Raw genomic sequence first — 14106 nt, forward strand, 5'->3', positions numbered from 1 at the left:
CCCCTAATGCCACCCCCCTCCCCCAAAAGCCCCAACAAAGAGCTCTAGGTGTTTATTCATTGCAGTTTTACTCTCTCTTTCCCATGGAAGCCAGCTTTGAGTTAAATGACATGGGGGTGATCAAGGTAAAGAGGGAAGATGTGGAGATTGAGAGGCTGAGGCCCAGGCAGCACAAGGGTGTGTCTGGGGCCACAGAGCGAGGCCACGGCAAAGCCTAGACCCTGAGGCTGATTAACCAAGAAAACACCCACCCGCCCAGAGCTCGTCAGGACACAACCCCCTGGAGAAGGGAGAGACAGAAGCAGAGTGTGATCGAGTGTCTAATATTGCTCAGTCTGCAGACAGGCACCGACGGGGAGGACGTGGAAGGATAAACGAATAAAGAAGGCTTTATTTTATTTGTCACCATGGGCATCCTATTTATCACCAGTGCTGGGGGAGCGGAGGGTGGACAGTGGGAATGCCCTTCATTTTAAGGCAGAGGAAAGACTCCTCCATCATCCACAGCCCATCGAATGACAGGCTCGGGTTTGGGACGCTCTGAGAGAGCGGGAAGGGAGCTGAACAAGGACAGGACACTGATTTCCCCTGAACTTGGCCAACCAATCACCAGGAAGTCAGAATTCACTTCTCCTGGGCCTCAGACCCAGTGAATTCTCGCTTCCCCTGGAAAGAGGAGAGAGCTCAGCAGGCTTGGGAGTGACTTGACCTTGGTAATGGTCCTTCATTACTCCCTAAGAGACCTGGGGAAAATGATGTTACTGCTCTAAGCCTTCCTTCCCTCAAAACAAGAACAAGACCACCAATCGATGAAGTATTACACTGACTGAATGAGAGGCCATCTGGTGCGTGATTATGAGCACAGACCCAGGAGTCTGTCCTCAGGGTCTAATTCCAGAATCTTCCACTTCCTAGCTTTGTGACCTTGGGTAGTTTCCCTACCCTCTCTGGGCCTCAGTTACCTTCTCTGTAAAATGGGGATAGCATCAAGAGTTTAGGATTAAATGAGTTAATACACTCTCCACTGTACCCCCAGCACCTGGCACATGGTGGGTGCTCGATGAATATTTATTGAATGAACACATATAAAGCAAGTAGAACAGTATCCAGCATACAGTAGGTGCTCAGTAAATGTTAGCTGCATTTTTGAAAAACCACATTTATCCTTGAAGTGACCGCTCAGTCACTCACCAACCAGATCTTTTGAATCTGCTTCCTCTGAGTCACTCAAGGCCATACCCCTCCGCCTTTCCACCTGCTTCCTCCGGGAGCCCTGCCTTCAGCTTCAATAGACCCACACATGTTAACTACACCCATGAGGCACATACTCTTATCCCCATCTTACAGCTGAGGAGGCTAAGGCTGGAAAGTGAAGTGACAAGATCTGAGATTTGGCCTTCGTTCGACCAGCTTGCCAAGCCCCTGCTCCAACCAGCACCAGCTCCTCCTTGAAGAATAACCAACCTATCCTTCCACCTCTGACGTGACCTCTCAGCCCCGGGCAATCTGCCATGCACACAGTAGGTGCTCTATTTGTGGCTGGTGAAGGGAACAAAGGCGCCCAAAGAACCCACAGCAAGAAAGCAGCAGCACCGAGCTCCCCCACCAGAGGCAGTCAGGGGAGACACCCGCCAAACCCTCAGTCTGTGTGCTGTGCTGGGAGACAGGATGCATCCCTGCCAAAGGCATGCATCAGCGCACCCGAAAGCAGCAGACTTCAGGCCCTTTTCACCTCCTTCTCGAGACTTCACTGAAATGGATTTTGTGGCCTCAAACGAGGACTCCACTGATTGTAACATCACTGCAATGAAAATTCAAATTCTATTCAAGAATTTTATTGCAATTATGAATCTTTAATAATCTTCCATGTCAGGTATGAAACTTTAATGGGCCTGGGTTTTTTTATTTTTATATTTTTGGTTCAAGTGAGCAAGGTAGTTTTAATGAGACATTAGCTTTTCCCAATAGTTCAGAAGTCAGCAAACTTTGTCTGCATTTAAAAAAAAAAACTCAAGGTAAATGCTAAGAAGGTTCCTGGAGCAAGCAAGCTGGGGGTGAGGGCTGGGTCTGTGAGCTCATCACACAGCCCTCTCTGCTCTGACAAGGCAGAACCCAATCAGAAATGCCACAGATGGAACTGGCAAAGCTGGTGCGTACTGACTTCCTTCTGCTTCCTCCTTCTGACGCCAGCACAGCCACTGTCAGTCCTGCTTACTCTATTCAGAATGGGGCAGGCAGTCCTCAGGGAAGGCCTGCTTTAATCCGTAGGCAATCAAATGAAAAGCCTGAGGTCCAGAGAGGGGAAAGAACTTGCCCAAGGTCATACTCTGAGTCAAGGTCAGAGCAGGGGGAAAGAAGCCACTTCTGAGTTCTTCTCAGAGGAGAGTCTGGTTTCCAAGGAAACACAGCCAAAGGTCAAACCCAGGAGGAATAACAGCTATTGAACCCCGCTAAGTACCTCACTTAGACCCGACTTCATACCGTTTGGCTCTACACTTAATAAGCACCACCCAGGGCCCGGATGGGATAGCCCATTTTAGAGATGAGGGTGGTGAGGTTCAAAGAGGTGAAGTCACTTGCCCAAGGACACCCAGCAAATAGCAGAGCAGGATTTGAACCCAGCCCAACTGCTGTTCGGAGCCACAGACTTGTCTTTGCCCACTCAACATTTCAGATGACCCAAAAGGCACTCAGAACCAGCACAGTCCAAAAGAACTTTCTGCAATAACAGTCCCACGGCCCTCATCATGGTTTGAGACCATACTGGGCTGTAAGCACTGAGTCAGGGCCAGAGGGCTGCGTCCCCCTTGCATGTCACATGGGAGGCACCCGACCAGTGCCTGACAGAATCAGTGAACTTGTGAAGAAACAATTAAATGAGTGGCTGACCAAATACACAAACAAGCAAGTTAGTCCCCTTGCCCCTTCTGGTTTCTGCAGACAGGCAGGAGACATTTTTCATTTATGTAAAGGTTTAGTCTGACAAGGCCGGGGCATGTGGGGAGGCTGGGTACTTGCAGCTCCGCTCTGTGAACTGCCGCAGGGAAAGAGTATCCAGTTTTTTCAATCAAACAGAAGACAAAGAGGTAAAAACACAAACCACAGTTTTGTTTTGGCTGGAATTATGCTCTGGGAAATGGTGCACACTTATCCAGCCCCTCATTGTGGAAGAGAGAAAACTGGGGTGAGGGGTGGAGAAGAGATGTTATGGGTCTGAGGCTTCCCAGTGAGCCGGCCTTGGAACCCAGCCCTCTCACCTGCTTTGTGCTGCTCCACAGCCCTGCAAGAATCAGTGAGTCCTCAAGTTCAAGTCCACAGCCTTCACGTACACAGAGTGACCAGTCTGAAGGGGAAACCTCATTTAGAGTGGCGATCAAAGAGAGAAAATATTTAGGGATAAACGTAACAAGAAATGTGCAACACATATGTGAAGAAAACGTAAAACACTCAAAATGGACTCAACACGTAAGAAAAAAAAAAGATGCTCTGTTGTTGGAAAAGAGTCAGCATCATTAAGATGTCAGTTCTTTCTCATTTGAAAACTTAACATTATTCTCATAAAAATACCAATAAGCTTTTGTTACATACACTGACATAAAAGTTCATGTGAAAAAATGAAACTGCATACGGAGGAACCCTAAATGCATATTAAGTGAAAGAAGCCAATCTGAATAGGCTACATACTGTATGATTTCAACTATACAACATTCTGGAAAAGGCAAAACTATGGAGACAGTAAAAAGATCAGTGGTTGCCAGGGGTTTGGGGAAGGAGGGGGGGATGAATAGGATTTTTAGGATAATGAACCTGTTCCATATGATAGTGTAATGGTGGATACATGACATTATACATTTGTCAAAACCCATAGAATGTAGAACACCCAAGAGTGAACCCTAATGTAAACTATAGACTTGAATTAATAATAATGTATCAATATTGGCTCATCATTGTAATAAATGTACCACATTCATGAAAGACGTTAATAACGGGGGAATTTGTGTGAAAAGATGGAGCGACAAGGGATGTACGGGAACTCTGTACTTCATGCTCAATTTTTAAAGTTAACATAAAATTACTCTAAAATGAATCTATTGCTTTTTAAATAATAATTTTTACTTAAAAAATCAAAATGCAAGAATAGCTATGAAAACGCTGATACAGAATTGCTGCAGAAAGGGGTACCAGATACTAAATCCTGCTCTAAAGCCTCTGTAATTGAATGGTGGGGGACTGACCCTTGAGCAGATGGACAGGCAGGGGACCAGACTAGAAATAGGTCCAAGGACACATGGAAATGCAGTATATGTTAAAGATGGCACCACACATTACTGTGGCAAAGACGGGCTTTTTAATACACAGCACTAGGATAACTATGCAGCCATTTGGAAAGAAAGAAAATTGGGTCCATAACTTACACCCTACACAAGAATAAATCAGATCGGCATTGAGTTCAGGGCCAGCGTGCTGATCAGAGATTTAAAAAGAAAAATGTATTTACAAGTATTTAAAAAATGGATAAAATCCTCTCTATCTAAAAAAGGTTTTCTAAAGAGAACTCAGATTCAACAGAAGAAAGGATTGGTAATTAAACTAAATGATAATAATTTTTAAAAATTTGTACATTGACAAAAACCTCTCTAAGCGAAGTGAAAAGAAAATGATGAGCAAGGAGAAAATGTTTGTAATACATATCACAGATAAAAGGCTAGTAAGGTCTAATCTATAAATGATTCTCAATTTTAGGGGGAAAAAAACCCAAAATCTTGATAACAAAAGGATAATAAAAGACAGGAATGAGTTTCAAAAAAGACATAAAAATGGTTCATAAACGTATGAAAAGAACTTCAACTTCACTCACAGTAAGAAAATTGCCAAATAAAGCCACATCAAGATACCATTTCTCACCTATTAGATTGGAAACAATTATAAACTTGACAGTACCTGTCAGGGAGCTATGGGGGAGCAGACATGCCCAGACTTGGCTGGAGGGAATTCAGGATGGAACAACACTTGTGGAGTTGAATTTTCCGATACTGAGAAAATTACAGCATGTATTTACTTTCTGACACAGAAATCCCATTTCTAAAAATTTACCCTGAAGATACACTTTGAAAAGTGAGAAAACACATATGCACACAGTTACTTATTGAAGTATTGTTCATAACTGTAAAATATTGAAAGCATTTAAATGCCCAGACAGCGGAGAGTGGTTGAATAAAAGTATGGCACAGCCCCGCAGCAGAACAGTATACAGCTGTAAAAAAGGACAACAAAGATTTTCCTGCATTGACATGCAGTGATTTCCAGGATACCAAATTTTTAAAAATTGGGTGAAAAAGAATATCTACCACATACCACCTTCTGTACAAGAAAGGAGAAACATATACATGCATCTGCTTATTTTTGCAAAAAGAAATAGGAATAAGCCAGAAACTAGTTTATTTAGTTACCCGCAAGGAATGGTTCCGAGTGGGTAGAAGGGATGTGGGGCAGAAGTAATATTCTGAGTATGTCTTTTTTGTACAGTTTTGATGTTTTTGTTAATCAAAAAGTAACATTAAATCAATAAATGTGCCGGGAAAACCCACTGAATCCAGCAGAAACAAATGAACCTATTTTAAATGAATAACAGAACTAAGGCGAAGGGGGAAAAAGAAAGAATCAAGCCAAGTAACACAGTACTTTGACTATAAACCCTCAGTTCACAGATACAATGAACTGAAAACAAATCAGAAACTTAACCTAGTTGGTTTGTTTTCCCAGTGGTATGAATGTGGCCATTGTAAAACTACTTTTGTGTCCTGTAAGACGGGGCAAATGAGTGAATATAATGAAGTATCTAAACAAGAACCAAGTACGTCCTAAGGGCCAGCACTATGCTAGGTGTTGGGGATACACTGTACTGTATTAGTCAGTCCCCCTTAGCTGCTGTGACTAATTACCACAGACTTAGTGGCTTAAAAGGACATACATTTATTATTTTACAGTTCCTGAGGTCAGAAATCCAGCACAGGTCTTGTGGGACTAAGATCAACATGTCAGCAGAGCTGAGTTCCTGTCTGGAGGCTCTAGGACACAACCCATTACCTTGCTTTTTCCAAGTTTCTGGAGGCCATCCGTATTCTTTGGATGGTGGCCTCATTCCTCCAACCTCAAAGCCAGGGCCAAGTCCTTCTCATACAGCCATCTCTTTGGTTCTCTCTTGTGCTGCCCTCTTCCACCTTTACAATGGGCCCACTTGGATAATCCAGAATCATCTCTCCATCTCAAAGTCAGCTGATTAGCAACCTTAGCTCCGTTTGTAATCTCAACTTCCCGTTGTCATTTAATCTAACATAGTCACAGGTTCTGGTGATTAGGATGGAGACATTTTGGGGGTTCATTATCCTGCCTACCACACGGGTGGTGGTGCTCCAAATACAGTGGCACTCATGGTTAGCCAAAAAGATCTGAACACTAAAAAGCTTCCACCGTCTCATCTGGGTGAAGAAGTGTTATTAACAAGGGCATCTGGCACTTTGCCACTTTGATTCAAACTTATTAAGAAATATTTGACAAAATGATACAAAAACCTTTGCTACTTTACTTCCAGGAATTAACCCCGAGAAAATCATCATGGTTATGTAAGACAAAAAGGTTACAAAAAAAATTTGGGCCCCCCTCTTTAAACGTCTATGAATCGATCACTTAAATACCATATGGTATATCCATACAGTGATACTATAAAGTCATAAAAATAACATTTTAGAATATTTAATGACATATAATGATTTCTTCCAATTAAATTTTAAAAAATTACAAAACCAATATAAGCACATAGTAGAAAAAGAGGAACAGTAAAAAAAAAAAAAAAAGTATATATACAAACTGTAAAAATCTTGCCTCCCTGAAGCTCCCTTCCCTTGAAAACACATCTCAGGCCCCCACACTGAGACTAAGAAGTAACCACCACTGGACCTGGAGATTCTCATACTAAGTGAAAGTAAGACAGAGAAAGATAAATATATGGTATCACTTATATGTGGAATCTAAAAAATGGTACAAATGAACTTCTTTATAAAACAGAAACAGACACACAGACATAGAAAACAGACTTATGGTTATCAAAGGCGAAAGGAGGGAGGAGGGATAAGGTAGGAGTTTGTGATTAGCAGATAAAAACCACTATATATAAAATAGATAAACAACAAGGTCCTGCTTTCTGCACAGGGAACTACATTCAATATATTGTAATAACCTATAATAAAATATATATATATAACTGAATCACTGTGCTGTACACATCTTCTATAGCGGACATGCTTTGCTTTTTTAATTCAGGTTTTTTAAATGTTATCTTAACATTGCTCATCTGACGTGGTCTTCAAGTGTGTTAAAGAGACTAAGAAGGAATATGTCAAAATGTTCACAGGAGTGCCTCTGAGCGGTGAATTCCAGGCAATTTACATTTCAAGCTCTTTATTCATTTTCTGTGCTTTCCAGATTGCATCCGAAGATCACATTGTTGAAGGCTAAAAGAAAAAAGAAATCCTAAAAAGAAACGTAAAAATTTGCTGGGAGGCATGATGTAACACTCACATCTCCCTCGACATTCAGGGGTCTGGAGGAGGGTGGGCCTGGGCCCCTGGCAGATCTGCTCCCCGCCCTGGAGAAGAATCTTCTTTATACCACTCTGTGCCGTCCCCGTCTCTTAGTAATTTGGGGTGAGTCTTTCTTGTCCCCTGCTGGGCTCAGCAGCCTGCTGGCACAGATAGGCCGGGAGGTGATGTAAGCTCTTCTGGAAAGATCCTCTGAGGTTTCTTTCACTTGTTGCTCCTTTTAAAACCTTATTTCAACTGGGAACAACTAAACACCTGACTTCAAGGGAATGGTTAGGCAGATCATAATTCGGCCAGAAGATGGGAGTGCTATCACCCAGCTATTACAGATTGCACTTACGAGAAGTTCTTAATTACACGTGAAAATGTGGGATGAAAAACAGTAAATACTGTACAATATCAATTGTGTAAAAATGTACAGAGAAAGGAATGAAAGAAGCTACATCAAGGTACTAACAGATGGAAGCAACTCAGATGTCTATCAACTCACAAATGGATAAACAAAATGTGGTATGCCACACAACAGAATATTATTTCACCATAAAAAGGAATTTACTGATATATGCTACTAGTATGTGCTTCACATTATGCTAAGTGAAAGGAGCCAAGGCCACATATTCTATGATTCACTGATATTGAAATGCCCCAAATAGACAAAACTATAGAGACAGAAATGGTGACTGACTGCTTGAAAGATACAGAAATTTTGGGTGGAGGGGATAAAAATGTTTTGAAATCAGATAGCGGTCATGGTTGTACAACCTTACTGAAGTGTATTTCACTGATTTGTACACTTGAAAAGGGTCAATTCTGTGGTATATGAATTATACCTCCCAAAATAGAAGGTGTTATTAAAGGTTGTCTTCGAAAGGTAGGACATCTGGGTCCTTCTACTTTGCATGTATTTGTGTGTGTATTATGTATTGAATCTACTACTTTAGTAGCTGGAAAAAATAAACTAAAAAGAAACAAAGTTCCACAAAGGGTCTGGGTTAATAGCTTTAGTACCCCGCCCCCCAGGTCTCTGGACTCCCCAGCCTCTGAAAGCTTCTGCCTCCTTTCGTCTGCCTTACAGCAAAAAGCTCCCTGACTCTGGAGTTAACGCCATCAGTCCAAATGCTACGTGCATCTCCAGGTTCGCCTAGCCATCTGTGAGGTCTGGGAAAAACCCAGGGGTTCCTTTCCCATCCCATGCCCCCACGCCTTCTTGCTCCACCTCTCCTCTCCGTCCGCCCCTTGGTCCCCCTCAGCACACCAGCGCCCCCAGCCCATGCCTCTGTGCCTTTGCTCCTGCTGGTCCTTCTTGAAGATCCATTTCCTTACTTCCCTGCCTGGTGTAATCGCCCGCAATCAACATGCCAACCAGATTACACAAGGGCGGAAAGCATCTGTCTTTGGCTCCTGCTTTTGTGTCAGGCTCACACACATTTAGCAAATCTCTGGTGATTGAGTGAATATCCTGCAAGGCATAGTTAGGGAGCTACTTAATCTCTGCAGACACACTGGCCCTCCTCTCCTGGCCTCATGGCTCCCTCCCGAGGTCCCAGCCCAGGCAGGGGAGTGCAGTGGTAACTGCAAGGATTCTGAACCAGCTCTGCCTGGGTTCAAGTCCCGGCTCCATCACTTCCAGGCTACGTGACCATGGGCAAGTCATTTAACCTCTCTGAACCCCACATCTGTGAACAGGGACAAAAACCCTTATTAAAAGGTGGCTGTGAAGGTTTAAAGGAGCTAATATATGTCAGCTGCCCAGAACAGTGCCTAGGTATAGTAGGTACTGTGTGTTATTCAAATACGTAGTATTGGTATTAATATGGTACCTGGTTTGCTATTTACTCCTCGCTCTTCCTGAACAGACTGAGATTTGAAGCAACATCCTGTATCTTTGTATTCTACATGTTGTCCATGGGCCAGAAGTAGCAACAACCTAGGAGCTTATGGGAAATGCAGAATCTTAGGCCCCATCCCCAATCTACTGAGACAGACTGTATTTCCAAGTCTCATATGTTCTCCTAGAACCTTGCCACTCCCCATCAGGAGGTATAGTGGGGTGCGTTGCAATGCCCCAAAAAGTTATGTCTAAGTCCTAACCCCCAGTACCTGTGAATGCAATCGTATTTGGAGACAGGATCTTTGCAGATGTAATTAATTTAAGGATCTTGAGATTCAGGGTGGGCCCTAAATCCAGTGACTGGTGTCCATAGAAGAGAAAGCAGAGGGAGATCGGAGACACAGAGAGATGTCCAGGAACCCACCCTGGCGTTATGCTGCCACAAACCAGGGAATGCCGAGAATGCCACAAGCTGGAAATGGCAAGGAAGGCTCTTCCCCTAGAGCCTTCAGAGAGAGTGTGACCCTGCTGACACCTTAATTTGTGACAGAATAAATTCATGTTGTTTGAAGCCAGGAAGGTTGTGATGATCATTTGTTACAACAGCCCTAGGAAACTAACACAGGAAGTAAGAGTTACTCCCCTCCCCTTGAACCTGCCTTCTGAGGCTGGGTCATGAAAAGAATGCAGCTCTACCTGCCTCTCGCCCAGGACCTGTGCCTGGAAGCCCCCTTCTAAGCCACCATGCTTGGAGGAAGCCCAAACTCGCTCTGTGAGAAGACAGCATGGGGAGGCTGGTGCAGGGAAGGGCCTGGGCCCCCGCCAGCAGCCAACGCCAGCCTCCAGACATGACACAAAATGAGCCTCCCGATGGCTCCAGCGCCCAGACTGAGTCTTCCAGCTGCAGCCTGAGGTGTCATGGAACAGAAACCGGCCGCCTGGCTGCGCCCTGTCCACTTCCTGACCCCCAGCAAGGCTGAGCAGAATCCGTGGCTGCTGCACGCCTCTTGGTTTGGGGCTGCTTTCGCAGTCATGATAACCGTAGCGCTTTCTGAATTATAATCTGCCCTTGACAAGGTCCCTGATGACTCCTGTGCACAGTCAAGTGCCTGAAGCACCGCCCAGCATGGTTACTGACCTCTCTCAAAGCCCGTCACGTGTGCCAGGGCTGAGGAAATGCTCGCTGATAATTATTTCCCTTAGGAAACGGGGAAACAGGCTGGCCTCAGGTCCAGCAAACCATGCACATCTTTGATCTGCAGGCATGGAATCTGGTGCATGTGGAGCCAGAGGGCAACTGACAACTCTCCTGTGCTGGTCAGCCGCCTCCCAGCTCCCCGGGCCCTTCCCTCGGCCACTTGGAAACAAGGGATGAGAAGGAAAGTCAGCCCCTGCCGACCGTGGGCACCTGAATGAATGCTCTCAGCTTTTCCTGTGACCAGGGCAAGCCACAGCTGGACTTCTGCTCCAAAGAGCCTCCCTGCAGAAACTAAGTATTTTTTTTTTTTTGGCAGTAGCCTGCCTGGGAGCAATCACTACCCTTGCAGGGGCCCCTTTAAAAGCCAGGAGGTAGGACGAAGCAACTTGAACGTCTGAAATTTTTAAACACCCATTCAGAGGCCAGTTCGTGCACCCAGCTAAGAGGGCATCCTATGGGAGGACGTGGCGCAGCCGGGGGAAAGAGGCTAAAACTGTCACCCAGCACGTAACGGGATTCTCAAGAAAGAAATCACCTTCTGGCTTCTCAGGAAAGGTCTTTGTCATCAGTGTGGACTCACCAGCAACCTGAGAGTTTCAGATGCCATTAAGGACCAGTCTTACCCACCCGCACACACACCCGCATGGATAATGAAGATCGCTCAGCACAACCAGAGCTACCGTTTTGGGGTGCTTAGCCTGTGCCAGGCACTGGGCTTTACCTGCATTAGCTCACTGTGTCCTGACACTATAGGACCTAGGACACAGGTGGTAGTGGTGCTGGTATTGTTATTCTTATTATTTCTAAAGAGCCTGGAATCTACATTTCCTCTTCCATAGTCCTTCGAAGGGAAGCAAGATGCCAACACGCAGGTTCACAGCTCGTGGACCACTGCCCAGGAGGAAGAGATGGCCTCTGCACCTCAGGAAGAGGCAGCACCCAGGAAAGGGCTGGGCAGAGAAGGCCCAGCTCCAGAGAGGGGCTCTGGAAGGGAGGCAAAGCCAGTCTCTAAGGCGGATAGCTCCACAATGATGTTAAAGTTGTTATCCCACCTCTTGCTGAAAGCGTCAGGGGATTTTTCAAGTCCCCAAGCAATCAGGCGCTGCTCTGCCACGATTTCTTGCAAGCAGGCTCTGTGTGGGGCCAGGGTTGGTGTGCCAGGGAGCAACTGAAGGAACAGCCTGGGCTTATTCCATCCTGGAGGGGCAACGCCAGACTGACCTTTCACCAGGGAATCAGGCTCCACAGCGGAAACCACATGGCTGGGCATGAGAGGAGAGAGCCAGGCCTGTGACCTTGTCCAGCCCCTTCGTGGAATGTGACCTTGGGCCAATCACTCCCACTTTCTGAGCCTCATTTTTCTCATCCACAAGCAGAACCAGTGCTATTTATCTTTCAGGGTTATACCAAAAACCAGAAATAATTTTTTAAAGCCAGTGTGTTGTGAATACTTATATCCATAAGTGCTTTATAGAGATTCTCTGGCTACATTCTCACAAAGTTGCTAAAGATACTATTTTTCAGCTTTACAGATGGGGAAACCGAGTCCAAGGAGAGAAAGTAATACAGCTGGTAATTTTGACTCCAAAGTGTCTCCATTTAACCACCATGTGACACTGCCTGGTAATGACTCGTAGTGCCTGGCACACAGTGGGCATGAGAAGTGGCCGCCACTGTTATTAGTTCTCCCCAAATAATACTTTCTTGCTGAAGTACAGCTTTAGTCACAAATTCTTATTTAAGTAATCTTAAAAGTCAAGCTAGGCCCACGTTCTCACACAGAGTTGGCAGACATCCAATCATCTGGGCCCCAGGTCCCCCTTCCTGCCCGGCAGTCCCTACTAGAGAGCCTGAGCTAAGCTAGATATTCTTTCTGGCAAAGCCCAGTTGCAAACACCCAAGTACAAACACTTCTGCAGCCACACTAATTAAACGGTGCTGGCACGCAAGATGTAGATTATTTGCTGTCCTCGGGAGTGGAAAGAGCACTGGATGTGGAGGCACAGACACATGGACAAAGCCTTTCCCCACGCAAAATTTAATGACCCGTGTTACCAATCGGAGACATTCTGACTTCCGTGCTCAGCCATCCAGTTGGCAGCAGAGGTGAGTACGTGGCCTCGGAGAGCCCTGCAACTGAACTGCCAGTTCTCTGCCAGCGAAGGGCACGCTTTGTGGCAAGCTGTTTAAACTCACCGAGCCTCAGTCTCTTCATCCAGAAAATGGGATGATAACAATCAGTACCTCTGCGCGGGACTGCGATGAGGGCAGAACAAGATGACTCCCTGTGGACAGGACCGGGCTGGGAGTGGTCAGAGGATACTAGTGCTTCTGTGCTGTTGTTGTGTAGACAAACACACACACTGCATACACACAGACACAACCCCAAGTAAAGAATTATTCACTCCCCCCTCACCTCCAGGGGGCAGTAAGCTCAAGCTGCCCAGTTTGCCTGATAACCACTTTGCAAGGGGACAACCCTCTAAGTTCTGTAAGAACCATTGGGGGTTGACCAGAGGAGAGGCTGTGAGGGGAGGAAGCAGTGGGAACAGGACTTCTGTGACTAAGCTCCAGACCTGCCTGAGTTCCAATCCCAGCTCCTCTGCTGTGTGACCTTGGGCATATCACTTAACCTCTCTGGGTCTTGGTTGCCCACCTCTAAAATGAGGATGATTCTATTGCCTTCTCACAGGGTTGCTGGGAGAATTAAATGACTCAATGCAGGAACAGCACTCACTAAGCACCCTGGTTGGCACAGACAGAGCACTTCCCAAATGCTGGTGATTCCTATGATTATTACCATCAATTAGAAATACTAGAAGACTCGTCTGCCCTAACTTCCTTCCTTCCATTATAATTTTTTATTATTTTTATTATTATTTTTATTATTATTATTATTATTATTATTATTATTATTATTATTATTATTATTATTACCTCTCACACTGCCATACCTTCTGCCATTTTCACCATACTTTTGCTTAAACGATAGTCTGAATGGTCAGGAGAATCCTCCAGGTTCCCAATCCGAGAGCAGAGTGTGCAGAAACAGTAGGCAGGTGTCACAGCTGTGCTGCCGGCAGAGAGCCCGCACAGAAGCAGGGAGGGCTGAGTGCCGAGCTGCCAAGGGCCATCAGTCTGTTTTTTCCATCACACAAGCTCAGGGCTATAGGGTCTTGTGGCTAACAGAGGAGGTTCTGGAGCCCATCTACACCCTAGTTCCACCACTTCCTTGCTGTGTGATCTTGAACATGTGACAACCTCTCTGAGCTGCAATTTGCTCATCTTTAATGAATGATACAGCATCTACGTCATGAATTGTTTAGGGATTCATTAAGGTGTAACATAAAAAGCACTTAGCAGGGTGCCTGGCCTGGAATAATCACTCAGTGGATAGTCGCTGTCACTGTCTCTCTCACCAATGCTCAGCCAGCATGTCACCTAGGGCACCAGGAGTCTTTGCTGCCTTCTGTCTCTAC

General features: G+C 45.3%; 1 protein-coding gene across 6 annotated transcripts in view; it reads right to left on the reverse strand.

Moving 5' to 3' along the window:
- Positions 1 to 14106, reverse strand: part of WHRN (whirlin) — an 80136-nt gene that overhangs the window by 26118 nt on the left and 39912 nt on the right. The window contains exon 1 of one of the 6 annotated variants that reach the window (XM_064490450.1): positions 3258 to 3597. The exons of the other annotated variants lie outside the window; for them this stretch is intronic. Coding sequence (XP_064346520.1) covers positions 3258 to 3425 — 168 coding nt within the window. The 5' untranslated portion in view covers positions 3426 to 3597. Of the gene's footprint in view, positions 1 to 3257; positions 3598 to 14106 lie in introns of those variants that run through there. 6 annotated transcript variants of the gene reach the window in all.

The sequence above is a fragment of the Camelus dromedarius genome, chromosome 10, assembly GCF_036321535.1.
Source record: "Camelus dromedarius isolate mCamDro1 chromosome 10, mCamDro1.pat, whole genome shotgun sequence".
NCBI lineage: Eukaryota > Metazoa > Chordata > Mammalia > Artiodactyla > Camelidae > Camelus > Camelus dromedarius.